Here is a 27,472-nt window from a genome sequence, read left to right on the forward strand (position 1 = left end):
GCATCTTGTAGCTGTTATACACAACTGACCATCAAAGGAGACATCTCGATTTCTGAAAAAATGGTTTCCACCTATGGAAAAGCGAAAAAGTGTGCACACATAATTGGGGAACAGTTGGGATTAAGTGAAAGGGAAAACAAACTACAGGGATTTATAATAATAAATAGACAAATGATAACGACATAGGCCTACAGTCTTTTATAATCTCTTATTTTTTAAGAGATTTACAGTTCGTTCAGTTTGCATAGCCTAACATTGAAAATGCAACTTTTCACAAAACAGAAAACAGTCAAACAAACAGATATTTTTTACAGCTGATCTTAATGGCCAGTCATACTTGCCGAGTCCCAATATTCTGGAAATAGCAAACAAACAAACAAACGCAGCCGGCGACTTCCTCTATCGGCAAGCAATAAAACAAGACTTGTTAAAAAAAATTGGACATGGCAACACTGTCTCTAATTAACCACGTTCTACTGCCCTGCAGTACCGTCGTGTGACCACGAGGGGCGACAGAGAGGGGACACACACTCGTCCAATGACTCGTGGCCGTTCGTAGTATTTCCTTTTATTTAGGTGAGTTGCCGATCAGCCAAATCGTGAAGTGGGTTGAAAACATTTGCAAAGTTTTTATTTCCTTCTTTTGGCTTACTATAATCAGTTAGAGTGATCGAATAACATGGCTTCTTTAAGGGATCGAGCATTTTGACATTTAAAAACACGAAAAAGTCCGATGCAGCTTTCCTCCGTGTTTCAAGCTGCTGGCTGTCAACTTGTGCTCTAACGCTAGCTGCAACAGCTTTCACCGAGTCTTTCTCTTCATTTGCGCTGGAAAACAAATATTGCGGGATAGTGACAAAATAACAACGCGTGGGTGTTTGCGCTTTTGAACCATGACCACTGAAGTTGCGAGTGACTTGGACGTGACAGTCAGTTGTTTGGGCGAAGGGAACCAAAACAAGTCGGACGCGGATCGACCCAAGAAACCTGATCGAGCGAGCCACGAGGAGGGGCAGCAGGATCCTCCTCAGGTCGACTCTAAACATCAAAAACAGGGGGACATGGAAAGCAAAGCGGATGGGTTAAGCACGGACAGCACGAACGACAAAGAGAACGAGCAGAATGCATCAAGCCACAAAGCAGAAACTGCCAAGAAGAAAGTGATCGAGGCTCCTCCGCCGACAGTGAACCCATGGATGAAGAGGAACGCATGCCCTCCTAATAATCCCACCAACAGCTCGCTACAAACAGGTAGAGAGTTTATGCCCGCAACAGACATTTATGCCTCCAACAGCATTTATTCTCATGCACACATGTGCTCTGTTAGCTCGCATGTGCTACTGCAAACAGGAGCGGCCATTAAACTCCTTTCAGTTAACTTTTATAACCTTTTTTGCATTATCGTGCACCTGTGCTTTGAAACATATGATAACGTCGGCTATTCTTTCATTTAATTACAATTCATAAACTTTGTGCCCATATCCGTAAAGTGTGTTTTTCATACATGGTCAGAGAAACGAGCCAATCAGAGACGGGGGTGTGGCCTGTTAGCATTAGCACCAGTGATGGGACGTCCGAGTCTATTCAGCGATTCGGCTCTTTCGAACAATTAAGACTGATTCAGCCAGGCTTGTAAATTATGACGTCATTCCATGCAATTATCCCCTAAAATTTTTTTTAATTAAGACTTACGTGTGCACTTATTGCTGTCTAATGTACTTTTAATAATAACGGAGTTTATTGTACATTTCTTTATTATTATTTAACGCATTTGGAACTCAAAATGAGCATTTTCATTAATCAGTTTAATAATTCAGCTCTTGCTTATTATAATCTAATAAAACACTGTTTATTAAGACCAACTATTCTTCGTATGCTTGTTCATAAAACTGTCATGACTTCAGGTAAAGTTGTAAACACATTTCCAGTACGTTTTATTAACATTAACATTCCGAGTCGTAAACAAATCTTTCAGAGATCGCGTTGTTCTCTTCAACCGATGCATAGAAAAGATCCGACTCTATAGACCAATTCATTCACGAATCTGACTGACATCACTATTTAGCATTGCGCTAAACCAACAGCTCGTTTAATCCCATAAAGCGGTGTGAAGCAATGGAGATCAAAATGCTCTGCTTTATCCACACATTTAAAATGATCTTCACGTGGATGTGACGGTCACTAGGGTGTTTTATGCTTTTAGGTTTGGTTGGAACGTTTGTGGTATGGCTAACATGTGTCCTGGCTCGCCTGATTAAAAACACTGCTGTTGTTTAAGTTAGAGAATACATAAAACACACACCCTGACCATATTACTTTACTCATGTTTATTTATAAAGGTTATCCTAATAGATTTCGCTTCAGTTCAAATTGTTTTAGTTTGTTAAACGCACTGCGTGTTGCTGTCAGGAAGCCCGGAGCTTTTTTTTGCCATTTGTGATGTGACCAAATATGGTGGTAGTGGGAATAAACGCCCATCAAAATGCCCGTTCCCACATCATTCTGCCGTCAGACTCCTGTGTGCCTCTATCATTTGGGTGTATTTGGACAGACTTGCTGATGTGGGCAGATTCAACCCCCCTCGCCACCCCACCCCATCTCATCTGATCGAGTTGCACGGGAGCACGTGTAGTGCTGAGCAGTGCAACTCCAGCAGGAGCTCATGAGAGGCCTTTACACCCTCACTGCTGTACAATGGTTTCAACCCCACTCATACAGCTGCTAAACGCATTGTGTTTTGGTTCTTGGATCTTTATAGTGTTTGTGGTAGTGTGCAGCTCACCTGTTGAGTAGACATGACTATGAAAGTATAGTGTAGTTTTAAAGTAATATGTAATATTAGACCACTCCCTAAAACTGTATTCATTTTCAAGTAGATTTTGGCGACTACCTTTTTGAAAAAATAAATTCGAGTGCAGAAAAAGAATGCACTTTTCTTTTAAATAACATAGTTTAAATAACTAAAAGTCACTTACAAGAAAATCGCAAACCAGAAGAGCAGTTCACAAGCTTGTTGTTGAGGATCTCATTTCAGGGTCTGATCAAAACAACTTTCAGATTGTGCATCTCAGAAACAAGATTCTTTAGGTCATCAGTTTACAGCCAACGTTTACTTACCAAAAATAGCATAAATATACTGAGTTTTGAAGTCACTTTTGCAAAAAAGGTCATTTATCTGTTGTGAGTATAGTGTAGCGACGTATAAAGCACAGATCATGCTGAAGTGACTTTTTTCTCACCATCTCTCTGTTGGTCAGCCCTTCAAATTCACATGACCATCTTGAAAACTAGTGAAATCTGTGTAGGGAACTTTTTTACCTTCACACAAAACTCATGGTTTCGATTGAAATGACAAAATGTAGCCGAGTAACATTAGATGTGACCCCATTGTTCGCTGCCAGCTGGACTAGTATTAGTTTGGTTGGATGGGTTCCCATCTGATACCTAAAGTACCATGAAGTAGTAATGCATTTTTTATTTTATTTTTATTCAAAGAAACCAAAATTAAAATAAAGTTTCTGTAATTTAAGTAGGGTAAATGGATAACTGAACTTGCTATGCTATTTGGGGTGATGTGTTCTGAGGGAATAAATTAAACTAACCAGTCTAAGATGAGCCGCCTCTCGATATTTCATCCTTACAAATTCTACACATTGCTTCTTTGGCATAATTTTTGGTCACGGTGAAGTGTATCTTCACTGCTGACCCTTTTTTAGCCTTTTACATCATTAGAAAAACGCTAATTAAACGCCACTGTTTCGGTCAATGATTTTGGCCATCCAAAACTATTGGTTGAAACTGTATTGGGTGATTGGGCATCTTGTCAAATAGAGATTATGTTTTCAAGCCACTCAAGGGAAATCAATGTTGTGAATGGTGATTAAATTCCTCAATTTCAGTCTTTGAATGATGAAACCCCTCAGTTGAATACTGGGCATCTGAACTACATGATCAGTTTCCTGTTTTTCCTTATGAAAAAAACAGTTGTGTTCAGTTTGAATAGAGATGTCATAAATGAGCATTTCTCCTTTGTGGTTTGACCGAACCAGTACAGTCTGTTGTTGTGTAAGTTATGTCAATCTATATGCACTGCACAGCTGTTAGATCTCACTGACCAGGTTAAGCCAAAGGTCTCTGTGCTTTTTGCATTGTGGGATACATGTCATAATTTCAGGTATTTATGAATGGGACCGTGATATGAAATAAGCTCTCAGGTTGATTCTTAGGGATCCGTGTTGAAAATTTGGAATGAATGTGTGCATCAATGATCAGAATTCTGTCAGATGATGTATTGACAGTGTTTTAACAACCATGCCACTGCTCCTAGAGTATGTACACATGACTTCTTGGCTGACATTTGAGAATAGACTGCTCTCCTGTCAAACAACCATAGTGTTTATGTTGTGATTGCATCTTTGTTGTAGGCAGCATTGTCTACTTTGACAGCAGTGATACCTGTATTCAGTCATTTTTAAGGATAGAAATCTCTTTGGCTTAATGTGAATGTCACATTTTCAAACTCTTTCCACTTTTATGATATGCAATATTTATGTTATGTACACTACCTTTTTAAAAGTTAGGGGACATTAAGATGAAAGATGCCTCTTAACACTTTCCCCGCCATTGATAGAAAATTCCGTCATTTATGAGACAGCTCTTCCCCGTCATTGACGGAAATTTCCGTCTTTTTGTGTTTTCACTGTTATACGCTATGACACATCTTCTGAAAGAGTACAGAATCTCCTGACCAAAAGACATCTGAAGAAGAAGCAAAAAACAAGCGATAGCATATGTAAGCAGATGCATAGGCTATATAAAATAACGCGACCATCAGCATTAAACCAAAATATAAATCAAAACTGCCTAATATTACTTAATGAAATGTCGACCCAGGATGAGCTATAGGATTGTGAAGGCTTTGATGGATGCGACCTACTACATCTATGTTTTTTTAATCATCGTTCTGAATCCGATCTGCATATAATCTTTGACAAGCGCGTTTTTCTCAGCTTTTTGCTCAGTTTTTATTTTATTTTTATAAAATTTACCCTCATTGTTGATAAAAAATGCATTTAGCTAGAATAAAATGTTTTGATAAAATTTACAGTAATATTGTGAATCGTGTATATATATATATATATATATATATATATATATATATATATATATATTGTCTTGTCAAATATATATATATATATATTTGACAAGACCCCTGAGGTTTGAATGGTATGTATAGGAAACTGATTAATTTTCTTTCCAAATGTTGGATAAGTCAAGCCTTTGAGCTGTTAGGAAAACCTACATGAGCTAATGACACTATTTATTTTGTGCACTATCTATTAATTAAAAAAAAAAATCAGATACATTTTATATGACTGGTTCAGGTTGTTGAAGCACATACAAAAATACACCTTGAATGTGTTTTAAACTAGATTGAAAAGATGAAAATATGTCATTTTCTTTATCTTATTTTTATATTTTAAATGTCAATGAGCAATGACCCAAGTTACAGCTTAACCTTTGCTCAGCTTTTATTCAGTGGCAGCTTATGATTTGATTAGCAGTCTGACTGGCTTTTCTCTGTTTCTGGCGTGACATTTTAGTGATTTAAATGATCGTTTGCATCAAAATAAGTTATTCAGCCTCGGGCGGCACTAACTGAGAGAAAGGTGTCAACGGGACGGTATCAGTAAGTCAGTGTGTATGGTCACACCCCACACTGTCGGCAAGCGCCCAGTGCCTTATCATACAGGCCATCCTTTCAGTAATGATAAAGGACCCCGGACACTCCCAGAAATGGGCGTCCCTTTCTATTGCCTGTTAAATCCCAACAGCTCCAAAAAAGAAAGTAAAGAAAGAAATGTAAACCGGTTTTGTTGACAATTATAACATATAGTAGCGTTTGTTTCTCCCCAGGATAACAGCTTTGAATCTTGCTGTATTTCTAAAGGTTTTGGTTTGATGATCATTTAAGGCCAGAATGCTACTCTTAGATAGTTTATGGTTGTTCCTCCACAACTACAAAAAATTTGAAACTCCTGTGCAAATGTAAATCCCCTGATGTTGCAATGAATGGATAGACGTTCATTAAAATGCAAACAGACGGTTGTCACATACATTGTGCTAACCCACACCAAGATGAATGCTTTTAGCACTCATATTCCTTTTGTTATTTTAAAAAGCAGCAGTTTATCTGCTTGTGTGACTCTGTAGATCTGTTATTTTGGTGGGGTTGGCGGGGGCAGTTTGTCAGGAAAAGGCCAAACGCTTTGTTGGTTGTGTGAACAGAGGTACAAATACCCATATGGGGCCATGTCATTGTGTTGAGGGGATTTGAATACCACGGATGACTCCACTTTCACTGGCCCTCATAGAAATGTTGTTTGCTGCTCCGTCTCACAGAGGAAGTTAATGTTTTACGTGTGTGGATGTGTGACCTTGCTGTGCAGGTGCTGGCGTGTGGCTTTACAATCTAAGTGAAGCTGCTGCTGTTCCCAGATAATTGACCACAGCACTTAGTCCGCATTGACCTGCCACAGTGGACGCACAGAGAGAGACATTGGTAGATTTTTAGTGCAGATCTGCGATACCCAGAGGACCAAAATTCAGTGTTCTTTCATGAGTCACTTTAATAAAGAAATGCAGTATTTATGGTCATACTTTGAGCTATTAATTAACTCAAGTTATGACGCTTTTGTATCCTAGAGGTGTTTTATAGATAATCTAGACTCTGTGCTCATGTATTCAGCAGCTGTTTTGAAATAATGCAGTTTGTAAAATGCCTGGAAAGGAAAGTTATTTTACAAAGTAAGGCATTGCTGTGTCAGTGCGCAAGTCATTTTAACAGGTGTTTACTGTACAGATGCCTGCATAATATGTGTAGGAGTTGGTTTAATCTGTTAATGCTCAAAGATTCATTATAGAGGAAACTAGCTCCATATCGACCAAAAACCTAGAGTTCTTCTGCTGTAGAGATGTGTACAGTAAGGGTGATTGTCTTCAGTTATTGAATGAATGATCGATAAAGTCATTATATCAGAGTACAGTTGGAGAAAATGCTATAAATGGCTCAGGTGTTACTGCTCATTCAATGTCGGTTAAATTCAATGAAAGCGTCCTAACTGCCTTTGAAAGCTGAATTAAATATAGTCATTTGTAACAGTGTGGTTTGAGCATTTAAACATTTACGACAGACGCCATAGCCTCACTGTTGTTGACTGATGTGTTCTGCATTTATGTAGAGTTGTTATTAACTTTGCCGTTTTCTTACATGGCAATTATGGTAGTAGTAATAATAACCAAAATATTAATAACAGCAACAATTTGAAATAAAAGTTTATTTTAGTAAAAGTCCTCTAATGAACTACATCAAACAATCAATCACAATCTCCTGTTTTTGTCCTTTGTCCACAGAACCCCAGAGTCCTGCCAAAGTTGTCCGTGCCAGCAAACCTAGATCCAGGAAGACCAGTAAGGTAAGGCGCTCTCTTATGTAAGTGAATCGCCAACTGAGGCCATGTGACATGCGTTTATCAGTTTAATGAAGACAAATTAATAAACTTTAAAACCAGCTATCACATATAGATGGTACATTAATCTATTTGGATAGATCATGTCTTTTTTAGTCTGTCTATTTGTGTAAATCTGGATTTTTTTCCCCCTCCAGTCTATTTGTGTAAGAGTTTTGCTTCTGTATGTCCTGGATCAGGGGTCAGCAGCAGCCAGTCATAGAGCAGATCGGCTTGTGTTTGTATTGTGGATATTTGTTCGCTCTGTTCTGTGTTTTTTGTGGGCGATAGTCAATAGTTTTGAGCACATGAGTTTTTGACTTTTACCTCAGTGGGGCATTCCAGGGAGAGCACATACAGGGCTCAAATTCAGTCCTAACAGGGGCAGTAGAGTTGTCCCCATGGCTGACTCCAAGGCATGTTAGTTTGTCTCCACTTACAAACACATACAACACTTGACAGGTTCCCTTGCACGTTCATGACCCCTAGCATGTTATTTGGTGTTCCGTCATGCATTACAGTTTTTTGAGTGGAATGTGACACGTTTTGTTTATGCCTTGTTAGTTCACGTTGGTTACACCATTTAACTCCAAGGCACTCCCTCGCAAATTTAGTTTGTACCGTCTAGCTTTAGCATCTGGGACACCCAGGACCCATTTCAGGACGATAGTGGAATCCGATACGCCGCTTGGAATTCTGGGTTGCTTCGCGGCTTGAGGAATGATTGACGTTCCTCCGGTAATAGAAAGTGAAATGATCTCTGAAAAGAAACAGCCACACTTCCCCCACAGCGTCTGAATAATATCTTGTATGTTAAATGGTGAAAAAGTTGATGTGTAAGTTGGAAACTCAACTTAAAGAGTATTTGAGACATAGATTTCAGTGGAGTGGGGCAGCTGCTGTTCATAAATCATTCAAACTGGACGTTGACATAGCATGCATCTGCACTTCGCCTTTCTAATGAGAATCATTAGGGAATAATGTTGTTTTTATATTTGTTTAAATCAAGTTGTTTTTGTTTTGTGCATTTTGCGCTTATGTCATTCCACAGGAAGTGGATGGGATGTAACTTCAGATGTAACACTTTTTTTTTTAACCTCTTTCCTTCGTTCCTATTTGCAGTCAAGTGACTTCAGTGACATCACAAACTGGCCTACCCCAGGAGAACTCGCCAATAAGGAGGTGAGGAAGAATCACAACCTTTTGTATAGGTTTAGCTTGATAGATATTGAATTTTAGGACTGTATTTTTTAATTTACTTTTGAAAACAGTGACTCATTCTTTTGTTTCTTTGTGATATTTTTATGTGGTTTTAAAGGGGACATCATGATGTATGTTTTCTAGTCATAAAATTGTCTCTTATTATTGAAATTATGTCTGGAGGGTGTGTTGCATGTTAAAGTCGTGGTTCTCAATCAGAGGGCCGGGACCCACTAGGGGTCCTCATCACACTTCTAAGGGGATGTCAAAATAGCTTAAAATTATTTAAAATAAGACAAATCAAGCTTTTAAAAAAAATGGAAACATCTAAAAATCAAGACAGGAAAAAATTAAAAACCTTATCCCGTAATCACAAAAGACTGGAAACATCATGCAAAAACGTTGGTCACAAGTGTGAACCCTGAAATATATTGTTTTTAAAATGTCTGGAATTATGGAAATGTATTGATTTTTATTTTAGTTATAAATGTAATTAATGTAATTATTTTATTAGATTAAAAACTAAAATTTGCCACTCTTTGTTTCTGTAAATAAAAAAAGTTTTAAAACAAGCAGCTTTGTCATTACAGCAGAAATATCCTAAATCGAGTGCCATCATATTTGGTCTTGGACAGTGGAAGCCTTGGAGTCAAACAGGTTGAGAACAACTGTGTGTGTAAAAGAAATAGCTTCTAAAACAAATAAAAAATAGATTTATATACTTTATAAAATAAAATAAATCATGGCAACATTCAAACTAATGTTGTCCCATATCCTCTCTGTGTGTATCTGTGTGCTTTTTCTCTCTTCTGTGGAATGCAAAAGGTGATATTTAGCATAACATCTAAGCTGCTGTTTTCCATACAGCTTAAAAGTGGATGTCAAGCTCCAAGTTGTCAAGTTGACTTTTATGACTCGTGTACTATATTTCCAGTTACTTAGACATCATATGATGGTGTTTAAGGCATTGAAATTTAAGGCATAATTCAAGTCTTTCCTTCTGGCTATTCAAATCATGTATTTGCTTGTTTCTTATATTGCATTTCTTCAGAAGACTTAAAATGTAGCACACAAATAATATGGACGACTTTTTATAATCATATTTTTGACCCATCACATTTTTTGGTCATGACAGTATAGATCCTCATTCTCTTATATTTGTATGAAAAACAGCAGCCTGTTCATTCAGCTAAAAATCATTTGTGTTGTTCCACGGAAATATAAATAAAGCATACATCTTTGAAACATCATGTGGAAGAGTAAATGTAATATGCCTGTAAGAACTGCCTTATTCCTGTGTTTTTGCTTCTCTATATGTCAGTCTGTCAATGTTCAGATTTAGAATTATAATCCCATGAAATTAAGAAACTTTTATGCACTGTCATGATGAACCGTGTTCACTCCATATCATGTATGTGTCTTGGGTTTCACTGACTGGACTGCTGAGTTCAGATTTATTTAACTGAGATATTGATTTTGTTGCACTCCTCAGCAGCAGCAGAATGTGATAAACACACATGGGAGGAAAGGGACGTCCGGACGGAGGGAGAGGAAGAAGGATCATGGGGGAGAGAAGGGAGAGAAGGAGAGTGGAAGTGATGGGAGTGACAGTAAGGAGAACAGGGAAGCAGAGTCGGATCCGATAACTGGGCTTTCGAACGAGAAGGAGGCCGAGGATGGAGAGGAAACACACAGCAGTGCCCCCCGCAGGAGAGGAGGTGAGACAGACCGAAAGCACTAACTCGCGCTCAACTACATATCCATATTTGATTTCCATGGCTGTGTTCGTAATAGAATATAAGCTTACTACTTACTGCAAGATGTGCAGTGTGTTGCTAACAGATTTTTTTTATGTATTTTTTATTTTTTATAACATTTCAGAGAGTAGTGATGCATCTTAAACATATGACATCTTCATTTGTCATATGACCATCACATTGCATGGTTCACTTTCCAGTTATCTTTTTGGAAATAGACTAATATGCTGATTTGGTGCTCAAGAAACATTTCTTATTATTATCAATGCTGAAATCAGTTGTGCTGCTTAATATTTAAGTACAAACTGTGATGCATTTTTGCAAAATGTCCTATTCATAGTAGTATTTATTACTTGTACCATGATTAATTTATTCTGCAATAAACACATCTGATAAAAGGGGGGTTCAGCATTCGGGGACATGGCAGCAATGAGGGGTACCAGTACCACCCTTATGTGGAATAAAAAAGCTGAGACGGATATAATTATATTATTTGTCTCATATTAGTGATCATTACACACCCACTGTAGTGATCTCTTTTTCATCCCTTATCTGCATTAATTAATAGTTTTAAAAAAGGGAAGGGGAGGGGGGGTCATTAAACGAGATCATATTAATTCCCAAATTTGTTTGCAATGTTTTTTTGTTTTTTTTTAACTAAACACAATGGCATGTAAAGCAGACAGTCATATAGAATGATGGGTAAAGGTCAAAGGTAATTACCCATGGTCACTGGTTTGAGTGTAACATAAAACCATGAGTGGTTAAAAATGGCTTTTAAACATCTGTCTGCTATATTGAATGTCATGTTTCAAAGGATTATACAAACTTGTCAAAAGTACTACTCGTTTCATTAGATGGGAAGTGGGAAAAAATGACTTGGCACACATTAAAAACACTCAAACAAACTTTAAGAAGAAATGTGTTTACTTGAACATGATCACATGTACTTGCAGAAACCTCCAGCTAAAAAAGAGTGAGAAAAGACACACACTGAAAGGATTGAGAGCTTAGAAATTCTCATGATGCCTGGGCGGGTTTCAGACATGTAAATGCTTTAAATCGCACACGCATGTCTTAACACATGCACACGGCCACACACACATTCAGAAACTCAACATCCTTGAAGTATTACACTCGACAGATTACTTACCGTAATTAAATGGGTCCTTAATTACTTCATAAATCTCACATTATGTCTTTTTAGATTTAAGTGTGGGATCATTTGTTATGAATTATTATGAATTATTGTCTAAATGTTGTGGCAGGACATGTGCAGGAGGATAATACATTACTAAAAGACATCATACTGGTTTTGGAAAGTTTCTTACATAATCTGTGTGTTAAACCATATGCACTACCGGGTTTTCAGAACTGCCTTAATTCTTAATTCTGGCATAAATTCAACAAGGTGTCGGAAACATTTTCCTCAGAGATTTTGGTCAGTATTGACATGAAAGCATCACGCAGTTGCTGCAGATTTGTCGGCTGCACATCCATGATGTGAATCTCCCATTCCGCCACATCCTAAAGGTACTCGATTGGATTGAGATCTGGTTACTGTGGAGCGCATTTGAGTATAGTGAACTCATTGTCATGTTCAATAAACCAGTTTGAGAGGATTTGAGCTTCGTGACATGGTGCGTTATCCTTTTGAGAATAGCCATCAGAAGATGGGTAGACTGGCATTTAAACAATTCTCAATTGATCTCCAAATGTGTGCCAAGAAAAATCCTCCACACCATTACACCTCCAGCACCAGCATGAACCATTGATACAAGGCAGGATGGATCCATGTTTTTGAGTTACTGTTACCTTTTTATCAGCTCGAACCATTCTGCCACTCACTGGATATTTTCCTTTTTTTCCTGACCATTCACTGTAAACTCAAGAAACATCAGATGTTTGTGTATACAAATCACAAATACTCAGATCAGCCTGCCTGGCACCAACAACCAGTCACCTTTCTTCCCCATTCAGATGCTCAGTTTGAACTTCAGCAGATCATCTTGACCATGTCTACATGCCTAAATGCATTGAGTTGCTGCCATGTGATTGGCTGAATAAATATTTGCGTTAAAGGGCAGTTGAACAGGTGTACCTAACCGGTGCACTCACTGACCACTCTATATATATATATATATATATATATATATATAATTATTATAATTTTTTTTTTAAAGACAGCTTAAATACATTTTTAAAATTTATGTTTTTTTCTCTCTCTCTTTCTAGGTCACTAATCAAAAAAGTAAATGTCAATCATTTGTTCAGATGTTCTTGCTTTCTTTGAAACTCAAGTTTGTCAAATCATGCTGGAAAACATGATCATCAGGTTTTACACCAACTTGCTGTGTTCATGCAGCTCCAGGGTTGCTGCCATTAAAGCAATAGAGGGACCAAACCAAATACTGAGGCCTTGTCCTTGTTTGAAAACGCATCTTTTTCATTGTGTTTTGGCCTTCCGTCCACACCGAGACCGCATTTTTGAAAACACTCTTGAAAGTGGATAAATTTGAAAACGCCATTTTCACGTAGTAGTGTGGTCTATGAAAACAGAGGTACTCAAAAATGCATGTTTAGTCATGTGACGCACACTGCACCCATTGATATCTATGGTCATACCGGCATTGTTGTGCCTGCTATTTACTTAGTGTTGCTAAAGAGAAATGTTCCTTCTCCATATTACAATCATTAAAACGTTAGTGTGGACGGGGAGCGTTTTGAAACGAATACTCAGTTTTTTATTATTATTCCGGAATCTGAATTAATGTAAGTTTAATGCCTGAAACATAAGTGTTAATTTTTTAATTCAAGACCACTGGAAATATTTGACCTTGAATTGCACTGTTAATTTGAGTGCTTATCTTGTCCTTTTCTTTCATGTGTCCCTCAGGCTGGAGAAGAGAGAGAGATTTCTTTGATGACACAGCAAGCGTTCGCAGTGAGGGCAGCAATGTCCGTGGAGGCCTGAGGGGCCGGGGCAAAGGTCGCGGTCGGGGCAGAGGTCGTGGACGAGGTAACACAGTCAGACTGTCTATTAAATCAGTTGTATAGTTACAAATTATTGATGTCATGTAAAATTTAAGTGAAATTGGAATGGAATGTACATTTTAAGCAAATTGCGCGGGAATGCACACTCTAATCTAGTCGACTTAAAATCGTCTTTTCTGCCGTCTGTGCACAAAAATCTACACCTGACGCTGTTTCCCACAATCATGAGGCTTTTTGTCACATTTGCAGCATATATCATGTAATATTTTATATCTTACCTCTTTCTTTCCAGGTCGCTATGATTACTCCCACAGTTACCGGGACTCTTACCAGGATAAGTCCACGGTTCCAGCCGAGTTCGGCACTAACATGATCTATTACTACGATGACGGTAATCGCGTGCAGATGTATACGATTGAGGAGAATTTGCTTAAAGAATATATCAAACGCCAAATGTAAGTTCCATATCTCCTCTCTTTGCATTTAATCTAAATACAGCACACTATTTGCTTGTTCAGCTCTCCGGCTTTCAATGTGCCAGATAGTTTCTTTTTTTTTATTGGTCATATTTGGACACATTAGAGAATTTGTACATTTCAAGGTTTATCTTTAGTTTAGTAACATAAGCCAAACAGTGTGAGCATGGTTGTATTATAATATGGTGGTCACTGTTTAAAAAAGTGTTTAATGCATTACCACCAGCAGAGGGAGCAACTGCAGCATCGGGCGGCCTGGCACTGCCTTGTCTGTACGTGTCCTTAATTTAGCTCCTCTGCTTTATGGATGATGTGGAAGGGGTCAGATGATCTGGGTCAGAAAGATTAGGGCAGAGGACACTGGGTGCATTGTGTGTGTGGGTGCGTTTCTTAGTCAGAAATGACAAAAAAAGAAAAAAATTACTTTTGCATTTCATGTGGTAATGAAAATGTATATTGTATGCACACAGTTAAAGTCTGTGTTCATGTTTCCCCTCTACTACCCAGCATGTGCTTATTGTTTGTGTGTGTGCGTTCATGCCCATGTGATCTTATTCTCAGAATTCAGCCAAGCTTACTTCACTCAACACTGTGAGCGTAATGAGCTGAAAGTCCACAGGGAGCACACACACACACACACACACACAAACATATGTGGTTGATGACTGACTGTTTAACACTGATCTGAAACCTGTCTTTCAAAAACAGTGGTGTGTGTGTGTGTGTGTGTGTGTGTGTGTGTGTGTGTGTGTGTGTGTGTGTGTGTGTGTGTGTGTGTGTGTGTGTGTGTGTGTGTGTGTGTGTGTGTGTGTGTGTGTGTGTGTGTGTGTGTGTGTGTGTGTGTGTGTGTGTGTGTGTGTGTGTGTGTGTGTGTGTGTGTGTGTGTGTGTGTGAGAATCACATATGTTGGGCACGTGCTGTGAATGCAATGCCTCATCAGAGGTGCTAGTCAGAATCCTCTTAAAGGATTAGTTCACTTTCAAAAAATGTTGCTGATAATTTACTCACCCTGATGTCATCCAAGATATCTTTCTTTCTTCAGTCGAAAAGAAATTAAGGTTTTTGAGGAAAACATTCCAAGATTTTTCTACACAGAATGGACTTCAATGGCAACCATCTATCCCAATATCCAAAGAAGGTTCAAATGTCCGTCTTTACACAATCCCAGTAATATCCAAAGAAGGTTCAAATGTCCGTCTCTACACGATCCCAGTCGAGAAATAAGGGTCTTATCTAGCGAAACGATCTGTAATTTTTTTTTTTTTTTACATATATATACTTTTCAGCCACAGATACCTGTCTTGTACCATCTCTGAGATGCGCCATGTATTACGTCATCACGTTGGAAAGTTTTGTTTTTTTACATTTTAAACAAAGATGTCGGGCGATTTTGAAGTTGGAGGAGAAAATGAGATGGAGTTTTTGTACACAGACTAATAACTTGGATAGATGACGGATGCATTGAGACGGACATTTTAACCTTCTTTGAACTTTGGAATATTTGGTTGCCATTGAAGTCCATTAAATGGAGAAAAATCCTGCAATGTTTTCCTCAAAAACCTTAATTCCTTTTCGACTGAAGGGTTAAGGTTAGAAAGAAAGAAAGACATGGATATCTTGGATGACATGGGGGTGAGTAAATTATCAGGAACACTTTTTTTTAAAGTGAACTAATCCTTTAATATTTTTATATTACATTTAAAAATATTTTTTATATTTAATATTTTGAATATTTTCATTATAACCAACAAAGTGTAAACGCATGTAAATAAGAGATTCATTGTACAATTGAGACAGCTTTTTTTTTATTGTAAGGGTAGTTTTCTGGGAGTGCAGAATTCCGTGAGCTTACAGACTTGGTGATTATAAAGGGAGACTCTTCTCTTGCTTTGTTTATTACCCATTCACATCTAAATACAAGTTTAGCTTTCCATGGTGCTAAGTACACTGCAAAGTTTCTGGATTGACAACCGTATTTAAATGCGCAATTGAATCAGAAACTGCTCTGATTGACACGATAACTCAAAATCATCGCCACGGTGAAATATATATTTCCGCACACTCTAAACCCCAAACAAACAAGTTTTTATGGATATGGGTCACTTTTAAAAGGAGATGTAAGCTGGTCATAAAAAAAAATTGGATATAGTTAACAAATCTGACTTGGGCATCAATACCTGCAGTGTAAATGCAGCCTTAAAATGGCGTATGTATCCACCCAATTCTGTATCCATTTGTTTATAATATTGTGTAATTTGTCACATTTCTAAGTTCCTTTTACTGGATGTTGCCCCAGGACAGTTTTTCCTCACTAAACACACTAGCGAGTGAAACTTGCATAACACCTCGGCTGAAACTCCCCAGATTCATTTGCAGTATGGCTTATGGGGCGACCTCGGCTGACTCAAGCTGCAGGAATGTAAGGTGTGTTCTGGGTGAAGGCCACACCGTTCCTCCCAGAACACTTCTGCTTTTTAGGAACTTGCATGTGTTAGTAGAAATGTAATCAACTTTTCTCCAAACCGCTTGTCCACAGAGGCTCTAAATTATTAGTGTACGATATTTAAATGCGAAATTCAGCAGTGACAGTGGAGATCTTGCTGCACATGGTCTCACTGGAATCCAGCTAGAGCCTCTGCCATCTGCAGTGGGACTGCACACGTTCCTCTCCTGAAACAATACACAAAACCCTGAGGACTGAGATTGACAGAGAAAGAGTGTTGATCTGTGAATGCATTTGTTGCTGGAAAAGAGATGGATGATAGCTAAAGGGATGTGATATTTCTGTCTTATTCCCATGATGTCCATTTCATTTCTCTCTTTGAGTTTGCACATTTAACCATTAGTGTAAGTGCAACCGCCTGCAGCAGTTACCGAACAAGACTGTAATACCCAACAGAACATTTGAACAAAGCTGTTCTTGGATATGTGTACTACATATACAAATCAGAATCAGACCGAAAGAGCTTATATTATCGCTATATATTTTTATGTTGTTGTAAAATAATAACAAAACAACAAATAAATCAAATGATATGCAATATACAAGACAATATTTTGAGTATTTTAATTTGTACTTCTCTGAGATCGGAGTTCTATTCTTGAAAATACTTCTATGAGACTGCCATGAAAATAGCCTTTATATTGCATTTAAGTATTAAATAATTAAAAATGTTATTCTTTGCAAGCTTTTGTCGTACATATACAGTCTTGTTTGAGGTTGTTTGGAAAATCTGGGATTTTCTTTAAATTAGGCTTTTAGGGTTTAGAAAATGAAAAATGATATGGCAAAAAATTCATTCAAAACATTATATTCATGCAGCTCACGTGCTGATGTCATTGAAGTAAGAGAGATGCCTCAAATACTAAGACCTTCTGAAATGTTAATGTTTCAATTAAACATTTCAGTTGATTTGTTATAGTGATAGTAACATTTTAATAAAAAATATTAAACTAGTAAAATGCAAAAGTTGCTATAGTGATCTCAGACATTTGTTTTATTTGTATATCTGGTTTCCTTTCTTATGTTTTTTATATATTTTTTGTTTTATACACATTAAAGGATAATTTCAGAAAAAATAAACATTTCACTGCCATTATACCAGATTAACAAAACTATTAAAGGAACCTCATATATATATTTGTATGCTTTTCATAGGTAATATATATTTTCTTTTAGTTTTTGTTTTCATTTATTTGTTTATTTGTAATAAATACACGGCTTTAAATATGTGATGTGTAACAATGATATCCAAGTTGTATGTAATTATATCTTATTTGCACACAGATGTGACATGCACTAGCTATTTTTGTGGTTAGTATTTAATTACACAGTAATTAGAGGCAGAAAATGTGAAACTGCACTGTTTAATTATTATTTTGGAGTTTACATATGGCTGTTTTTGTTTATTTTTAGTGAATACTACTTCAGTCTCCCAAACCTGGAGCGTGACTTCTTCCTGCGGAGAAAGATGGATACAAAAGGCTTTCTGCCCATCTCTCTGATCGCCAGTTTCCACAGAGTCCAGGCCCTCACCACTGATATCAACCTCATAAAAGAGGTGACATTGACCTACCTCTCTTTCAGGACACACACATCAGAGATTATTAGCGTTAGTCTGCGTTATATCTGTTTTTATGTGTGTGAGCAGGCGGTGAAGAACAGTGATGTCGTGGAGCTGGTTGATGAGCAGATCCGTAGGAAAGTAGAGCCGGAGCATTGGCCCATCCCGGGTCCCTCTCTAGACTCCCCGCGCACAGATTTCTCCCAGCTCATTCACTGCCCCGAGTTCGTCCCAGGACAGACATTCACCTCCCTCAGCACAGGTTCTGATGTGTTCTAGCATTTTTAGCGTTTTTCTTGTACTTATTATTGTTTTGCGATTATGAATTATTCTGTTACGGTTTCCCTGACTTTAGCATTCACACTCACTCACTTACACTCTCTCTCTCTCTCTCTACATGTGTCACAGTATCGTCCTCCCCAGTCAGTCAGCACATGGATGAACCCACTCTAGTGAATGGCCAAACTAGTGATGACACCGACACAGACAAACCTCAGTCCAAAGAATCCTTTCCTTCCGACTCAAAAAGCAGCTCTAGTGAAGATGGGAATACCCCAAAAGAGCGGTCCAGCAATCTCTCTGATCCAGAAGTCCAGCCGTGGATACAGGTGGAAAAACGACACAGAAACTCCTCTGGAAAAAATAAGGTACTTCCGGATCCGTTCAGACTCTAGTGATAATTGTCAGTGTTTGGTAGGGATACACTGAAATCTGACCAATACCATTAAGCCAACGTTAGTTTTTATGTAAAGGCTGATTTTAAATTAAAATGCAATACTATTTTGGTTTAAATTAAGTAAAAATTCAACAAAGAAACTAGAATCAGTTGTTTTAAATCCTACAAGTTAATTTAGGCATCCCAACATTATAACATAAAGAAAACATAAGTTTTAGATGACAAAAGAGGTAATCTAAATAAAAAGAAACAGTGGGAAATGAGCATTCCCAATTAAATATACATTACTGATCAAAAGTTTAGGGTCGGTAAGATTTTTTTAAAAATGTTTTTGAAAGTGTCTCATTCTCACCAAGGCTGCATTAATTTAATCAAAAATACAGTAAAAACAGTCATTTGGAAACATTATTGCAATTTAAAATAATTGGTTTCTACTTTAAAACATTTTAAAATATAATTTATTCCTGTGATGTCAAGCTGAATTTTAAGCGTCATTACTCCAGTTTTTAGTGTCACATGATCCTTCAGAAATCATTCTAATATGTTGTTTTGGTGCTCAAGAAACATTTCTTTTTATTATTAATGTTAAAAACATGGTTCTTTGTTGAATAGAAAACAGTGTTTAGTTGAAATACAAATCTTTTCTAACATTGTAAATTACTTTAACTGGCACTTTTGATTAATTTAATGCATTCTTGCTCATATTGCCACTCCTGGGTAAAAAATGGGCCAAAAATAGCTAAATATTTAGTTTACTTTTAATTGTCGTCTTCTCCATTTTATTCACATAACTGGTCAAGAAATTAGCAAGAATTGCACAATTGAACAGTTCATGGGTACCGGTAGTTGGAAAAAGTCTCCCAGTTCGTTTGAGTCTAATGTGAGACCAAATATTCACTATATGCTTCAAATCTGGACCCTGACCAGTCCAAAACATGAGCCTGATGGACTTGTTTGCAAGCCACTTCTTGGTTGTCTTTGTGAGTTGGGCAGGAGCATGTCTTGTTGAAAAAGTTGTTTAGATAATAACTTTTCATTTGTGGGAAGCAAGCCATCCTGCAATATTCTCCGGTAATCCAAAGCATTAAATGACTTTTCACAGTGAAGTAGTTCACCAAAACCAGCATCTAAAAAGGCTCCCCACACAGACACCTCTTCCTCTATGCTTCACTGTGGTAGAGATGCATTTATTATTCTATTTCTCAGCAGAATTTCAAAGACATTTCAACAGTCACACCATGCAACTCATGTCCACACAACTCTGCTGAACCACTCAAACTTCCCATATTCTGCTTCATTTGGGTTTTTTGGAGACAGCAATGGCTTTTTAAGTAGTGCGTTTGCTTACATTTTGCCCATTTCCTGACAACACATAATTTCCCCCCAATAATTTGTGGTTAAGACAATTAAAAGCTTAGTGTTTAGCCATTTTGGGCTTGGCCCATTTTTTGTGCTCAGGAGTGTTGAATCTCAATATTGACCAATAACCAAAGTGTTGTGCATCCCTATTTGTTTGCTTCATTCATTGCAAAGTCATTTTAAACCATATCACAACTGTAGAATATTTTAAAACATCAAAAAAAGCTTTTCTTGCTTTTTGGGCATTTCTCGTTTTATAAAACTTTGTTTCTTATAATTTAGGCTTCTGCTAGAGGATTTCTAGCATGGTTTGATCACACACCTCTTTCCTTTTTCCTCCTCCATATTTCTTCATCCATGTCCTCTTTCCATCCATTGTTCCATCTCCTGTCCTGTGGGTGTGCAGATCTCAGTACCTCCTCTTCCTCCTAGCTCTCCTTCTTCTTCTTCTCCTCCTCCTCTTCCTTCTCCTCCTCTTCGTTCTTCTCCTTCACCACCTCCTCCTCCTCCTCCTCCTATTCTTGAGTCGTTCCCATGTGCAGTTGAGTATTTGTCCTGCTTACTGTTTTCTCTTTGCATCATTTCTTTTTCCATATTAATTATAAGGAAATAAGACATGTTTTGTGTTTGCTTCAGGAGAACACAGAATTGGTTCAGTCCAGCCCTAAGCAGCCACCTGAAGCAGTCCAGGAGGAACTGGACTTCCTGTTTGATGAAGAAATGGAACGGATCGCAGCGCCTCGCAAGAACACCTTCACTGATTGGTCAGACGACGATTCTGATGATGAACTTGATGACCGAGACGTTAACAAGATCCTGATCGTTACTCAGACGCCCCCTCACCTGCGGAAACACCCTGGGGGCGATCGGACAGGCAACCATGTGTCACGTGCCAAAATTACAACTGACCTCGCCAAAGCCATTAACGATGGACTGTTCTACTATGAACAGGATCTTTGGACAACGGAAGACGGGCTGCCAGAGTGTGCCAATGCCAAGGTGAGAGTGATCTTGCTTTGTGAATTATTAATTTAATGTAACAAATAATTTAAAGTTTGTCAAATAAAAGAGTTGTTTAATAAAATGTCCAAGATGCTCTTTTCAATATAGTGAAAGGTGACCACGGCTGTCACTGGTCAGCACCCACTTTCATTGTATGGAAGAGAGCAGCTTGACAGAATTTTCATTTTGGGATGAATTCTCCCTTTAACTACATAATTGATAAACATTCACCCATATTTTAAATGTTGAACATAACTTATGCACTTAACAATGGCACTGTGGAGTTGCCATTATATGAGCGACGTGAGTTTAACATCTTGTCATCATATTTCCCATATTTCAAAATACACTTTCATTCAAAAGTTTAATATTTGTAAGATAAAAAAAAAAAAAAGATGTCTATTATGCTGACTAAGCTGTAAAAGTAAAAACATTGCTTTTGTGAAATATTATTACAATTCAAAATAACTGTATTTTTAATATCTTTTAAAATGTCATTTATTTCTCTGATGTCAAGCTGAATTTTCGACATCATTACTCCAGTGTTCAGCGTCACATGATCCTTCAGAAATAATTATAATATGCTGATTTGATGCTCAAGAAACACGGCAAAGGATTTCTTGATGGATAGAAAGTTCAAAAGAACAGCATTTCTTTGAATTAGAATTTTTTTTTTTGTAATTATGTTAACGTCTTTAATGTGACTTTTGACCAATTTAGCACGTCTTTGCTAAATAAAAGTTATTTCTTACATTTTTTCTGATTGAACAGTAGTGTAAACAAACAAAAAAAAAGTTTCCTTTGAAGAGAAAATGAGTGCGTAATAGTAACTCTATTAGAGTTATAGTTTGTGCTGAGTGTGTTGTTTGTTCAGCAGCTGTTGGCTTCAGATAAATGTACATACTCAGCAGTAACATGGGAATTTTCCCACTGCAAATGTTTGAATTGCTTAGAGGTTACCAAAAATATACTGAAATATTTGCTTAAGATCACACATCGTGTCTTCGCTTTTTTTCTCAAACAATATGTGCACTCTAGGATTTAACTTGTGATCACAAACATCTTTAGGGTTTGATATGTGCTAATATCTATATTATCTTGTTATGATTAAGTTTTTTAGTACATTGCAATTTTATCACAATAAGTGTTATCATTTGTCTTTAACAGTACAGTGACATACCTGTATGTACTCTTTACAGTCAGCCAATCAGACAAGAGCTCTCTGAATATGTGTAGAGTTCTGGTCTCAATTGGCTCCTCCTGGATTAAAAAAGTATGACGTATTTAAATGTGGCTGTTTAATTTGAATCGACTGAGTGTGTTTAAACTGCACAGTGGTATCGGGGTTACCCACCTGTTCCTGCTCATGGGAGTCGTAACACCTGTGTTAACTAGACCAAGGTCTCTGTGGGATGGAGTTCATAGGACAGACACATGATAAACAGCTGCACAAAATGACAGAAATGAGCACATGTGGTTTTCTTCAAATGAGTTAAGAATTTGTGATGTCACTCTGAGATCAAATTAAATGAAATGATTTCTCATTGTTAAGAGTTGTGATGTTAGTGTGGGATTTTACACATTAAGGTTTAAGAACATAATATCAGTCACCTGTACCCAAAAAAATCCAGACATTCATATCTCTGTTAATGCAAATTATGTTCTTGGAAAACTTCTGATTGACTACACTGTCGGATACTCAGATTTAATGCTGCTGATGGGCCTAAATGCTCCACTTTCAATGGCCAAATAGAGTGAAGTCTTTATGATGGACAATAAAGTTGTCATTTCTAAACAGCTGCAAGTAATAACTGCTGATAAACCTGGTCAAGTCCACTGCCTGCAGTCAGATACAGAGCAGTTATGATATATTGCTCATACAGGCAGAAACAGGAAGCCCATTAGGGCAGTTTGTCTATGTTTTTCAGTTTGATGCTCCGCTTGTAGTTTTTATGCTTGCAGGCTTCTTGAAGTAATGTTCTTGCTCTGTGTATAATGTCAATATGGTTCACATTCATAGGATATGGAGAACTTTAAAAAACTCAACGTGATAAGCCAAGACGAGTTTGAAACTCTGACCCCTAAACTTCCCATCGACACCAGCCAGGAGATCCCACCCCCTCCACCATGTCAAACAGGTGATTGCACACTTCATGTCTATGAGATAACTATGGAATCTGTCTATCTCTCTGTCAATCTTTGTTTTATTAATTAAACAAATATTTAAACTATTAATTAAATATTTATTTATTTTAATTTATTTACATTTTCTTCATTCAATGTAATTTATTTACCGGTAATTTTTATGTGAAATGTCGCAGATTTTAACAGATGAAAGCTAGATTTTATATATAAGAAATTACTTGGTTGATTTTAAATGCCAAAGTTTTAAATTTCCATTTATTAAAAAATATATATATTACTATTAATTTTGTTATCTTTCTGTAGATGATTCTAGCATGGCTCATTCTCTCCCCACGGATGTCCCAGAATCCCCCAGTGTGCCCCGTACCCCACGCACACCACGTACCCCTGGAAGACAGGACCCCACCAAAACCCCACGCTTCTACCCTGTCATCAAAGAAGATAGTGGCAACCTTGATGAAAAAGTAAGTTTATACCAGGCAAACAGATTTTGTGACCTAAGGATGACTTAATTTATATATATATATATATATATAAATAACCAGGTGCAAATTTCTTCATAATTGTATTTTTTTCTCTCACCCTTTTAGACTCCCAGAAAGAGGAAAACCCGTCACAGTTCTAACCCTCCACTAGAGTGCCATGTAGGTTGGGTAATGGACTCACGAGAACACAGACCCCGCACTTCCTCTATCAGGTTTGTAACTTTTTTTTTTTATTTCTTGCCCTCAGCACTGAGGTGAAAGTTGGCTTAACTGTTTCTCTTTCTCCTTTTTCCTCCTCGTTCTCTGTACAGCAGCTCTAATGCTTCTCCGTCAGAAGGAGCCCCCGCTCTGTCAGGCAGTTACGGCTGCACCCCACAGTCCCTGCCCAAGTTCTGGCATCCATCCCATGAGCTTTTAAAAGAAAGTGGCTTCACCCAGCAAGTTTACCACAAATACCGCCGTCGATGCCTCAATGGTACATTGATCATTTTGGTTTTACACCACAGAATATATAACTGCTTTACATGAATTTCTCATGTTTGTGTATTTTCTTCCCCCCTCAGAGAGGAAACGATTAGGTGTGGGTTTGTCTCAGGAGATGAACACCCTCTTCAGATTCTGGTCCTTCTTCCTCAGAGACAACTTCAACAGAAAGATGTACGAAGAGTTCAAGCAGTTTGCCTTGGAGGACGCCAAGGATAACTACAGGTGAGAGTCATGGTCCTGAATTCTGTTTTATCTGTAGATCTTGAGAATTCAAATGCTTAACCAGGCAGTAAGTCAACCAGGTTAATTTGACCCCTTCTCAAGAGCCTCGCCGTTTTGCAAGAGATAAATGACATAACCAAAATAAAAAAGATTTTCTAATGTGCGTTCAAATGTTTGTCACAGGTACGGACTGGAGTGTCTGTTCCGGTTCTACAGCTATGGACTAGAGCGGAGATTCAGACAGGACATCTTCAAGGACTTCCAAGAGGAGACCATGCAAGACTATGAGAAAGGTCAGTCACTCATAATTTTTGACAAAACCAATATTTAAAAAAACATGCAAAGAAAGAAATGTTTATTGTTCTGTTTTAACTTTGCATATCAATCACCATCAGTGTTTGTTTTCTTTCTTTTTTTGGGTGAAATTCACTAACTCAGGACATTGGTGTAAATTTATTAGTCAACCGCCACCTCTGCATGACTGCCATGTCTGCATTTCTGTTTTATAAATGTTTACATCAAATGTCAATCACTAAAACTAATTCTGAATGCATTTCTTGATAATTTAGTCATGTGATTTTTTTTTTTTTTTTTTTTTTTTTTTTTTTCACTCTACATGCTGATGTTTTTTGGTGGTTTGTGTAGGTCAGCTATATGGACTGGAGAAATTCTGGGCTTTCCTGAAATACGCAAAGGTGAAGAATCAGCCCATTGACCCCAAACTCCAGGAATACCTCAGCAAATTCAAGAGCATTGATGATTTCAGAGTAGATGTAAGTATAGGCATCAGTTTTGATGTGAATGTGATCCCTTCCAAACTATGCAAAGGGAAATAAGTTTTGGAGTCCAGAATAATATATTAATATTAATCTAAATGCATTTAATTGCTTTCTAACTGTATATAATGTTAGTCTATTTGCAATCTAAATCAAGTGTAAATCTCCTGCCCTTAGCCACCAATGGCAGAGGAAGGAGTTAGGAGGAAAGCACACTCGTCATCCACAGGAGATGAGGTGAAACGTAGACGACACAACTCGACATCATCATCGAAACAGACCCCCGTCTCCAAGACCACTTCAGACAATCAGCTGACCACTGGAGGAATGACAAAAACAGCCACGACTGATCAGGCCGCTGCCCCGACGACAACGAAAACCACCAATAAACCATACGCCAAGGCAACCTCAGCCAATCAGAAGAGCGGCATGGCTAATGACCCGTCTACAAAAGCCCCACCCAAAGAGAATGTGAAGAAGAATACCTCATCGGATGCTCGCAAAGGAGAGGCGGCGACCAGCAAAAACAAAGAAGCCCAACAGCCAAAGAAATGAGGCCATTACTACACTATACAGTATTTGAGTGTGATTCTTAGAGCTGCGAAAATATTTTCAGTGCTGATGCAGGCTTACGTTTTACACCGTAACCTCAGAAGTGAGCCAGTCAAACCGTTAGAGCAAAGACCAACTGTCAGAACGCTGCATTCACAAACTGAAGAGTAAACCAGAGACATCTTTGTGTTGTACAAGATACTTTTTCTGGACAGGTTAACTTTTAGGAGATCTTATTGCTTTCTTTTTCTTTTCTTTGTTTTTTCCCCCCTACAGTTAGTAGTTTCAGAATCAAGTACGCATGGTGAACTTGTTTTGCTGTAAAGTTTACAGAAGATGCATTCCTACATCGAATGCAGTTTTATCTCTTTTAAAATTGTATTTTACCTTTGCAAATGCCTTACATTTCAAAAGCAACAAAAAATATAATTATTTTACAGCTCTGTCAGCATAAATAATGAATAATCTTTTGGTGTTTAAAAGTATTTTTAATTTGTGTCTGTGCATTTTCTGCACAGCACACATATTTTAGCTCATTTATTTTAAAAACTCAAAAAAAAAAAGCTCATCAAACAAACAAAAATCTCTAACTTGAACTGAGGTTGACACAAGATAACACACTATATAGCTTTTTGCATTTTTTTGCTCTTTTAGCTTGTGTAGGAAATATGACAGTGATGAAATACTAAGTTCTTTATGTTTTTATGATTAGCTGAGTGTCTGAGCTGAATATCGGAGAAGTACATTGATATCAGGCCAAAGCAGCGAGGGATTGTAAAAAGTGTTAACATCTTCAGGAACTACATGATGTTCCTGCTCTTAAACCAATATTGTGCCGTTCACGTCATGGAAGTAGTGATTTCAAAGACGCCACATCTTTAGGTGCAGAGTAGGGGAAGAGAAAACATCTTTGACCTTTTTATTAATTTTGACTTAAATTGGAAAACGTCTGTGTACTTGAAGTTTCTAAGAAATGTTATCTTTTTGAGAGGAATTATCCTTCCTTTTAAATTTTGAATCCTATTGGAGTAGAGTTTTAGATAATTTATTGTATTACTCTCTTTTAAAAACTTAATTGATTAGAATCTTTTTTATTGATATTACAGAGAGAGTGTAAATGACTGCAAACATAGTGGCCCAGAGAATACTTTTATTTGCATTTTTATTTTGCAGGTTGGATCTTTGCTGATGACATTAAATCAGTGTTTTTTTCCCCCTCACTTATGATTATTAATCAGACACTGAATTGATGTCCCGATTGTATCATATTTGCTTATGAAAACTGTACATAAAAAATATTAGAAGCAGCTCTCTAATTTCAATCAATTCATTTTTATTGATTCATTTTATTGTGAAGTTTTTGTTTGTGCGCTTGTGTTGGTATGCATGTTGGTTTAATTTTTTCTTTCCTCATAATTGTAAAATGTAAAAAAAATATAAAATATATTAAAATCTGTTTATAAAACCCCAAAATAATATATATATTGTATTTCTTGTCAAGTGTACTGTGTAATGTCGTTATACTGGGTTTTACATGGTTCCCACACCTTTTAAACAATGATTTTTCATGACATTTTTCATCTGTAGGCTACGATGAACAACAATAATAATTTGCACTCACAAAGTCCGATATTTACCCTATATTTTAGAGCTGAGCATAACACGAAGCATGTGTTTTTGATCTAGAAATTTGTTTAAAGATTTGGACTTTGATATAAAGTGGACTTGGATATAAATTGTGTAAGCTTGGAAATTCTAGATTGGGAAGAT

The 27,472-nt window shown here is 37.3% G+C and overlaps 1 protein-coding gene across 4 annotated transcripts; it reads left to right on the forward strand.

Moving 5' to 3' along the window:
• The first annotated feature begins 488 nt into the window (after nucleotides 1-488).
• larp1b (La ribonucleoprotein 1B) lies at nucleotides 489-27,172 on the forward strand. 4 transcript variants are annotated; one of them, XM_079633714.1, is made up of 19 exons: nucleotides 499-1,251; nucleotides 7,414-7,475; nucleotides 8,631-8,690; nucleotides 10,204-10,426; nucleotides 13,362-13,484; nucleotides 13,752-13,914; nucleotides 17,852-17,996; nucleotides 18,087-18,261; nucleotides 18,408-18,646; nucleotides 20,441-20,575; nucleotides 20,671-21,033; nucleotides 23,057-23,174; nucleotides 23,485-23,645; nucleotides 23,772-23,878; nucleotides 23,978-24,141; nucleotides 24,230-24,374; nucleotides 24,558-24,667; nucleotides 25,020-25,147; nucleotides 25,328-27,172. In XM_079633714.1, exons 1-19 carry the CDS (start codon nucleotides 894-896, stop codon nucleotides 25,703-25,705), a joined length of 3,357 nt encoding a protein of 1,118 aa, XP_079489840.1. In that variant the 5' UTR covers nucleotides 499-893; the 3' UTR covers nucleotides 25,706-27,172. The 4 variants fall into 4 exon arrangements, with proteins under 4 accessions (XP_079489841.1, XP_079489842.1, XP_079489840.1 ...); XM_079633713.1 differs by having other exon boundaries at nucleotides 528-1,251; nucleotides 10,201-10,426; nucleotides 25,328-27,171; XM_079633715.1 differs by lacking the exon at nucleotides 20,441-20,575 and having other exon boundaries at nucleotides 489-1,251; nucleotides 10,201-10,426.
• The last annotated feature ends 300 nt before the right edge of the window (nucleotides 27,173-27,472 follow it).

The sequence above is a fragment of the Phoxinus phoxinus genome, assembly GCF_949152265.1.
Source record: "Phoxinus phoxinus genome assembly, chromosome: 13".
Lineage (NCBI taxonomy): Eukaryota > Metazoa > Chordata > Actinopteri > Cypriniformes > Leuciscidae > Phoxinus > Phoxinus phoxinus.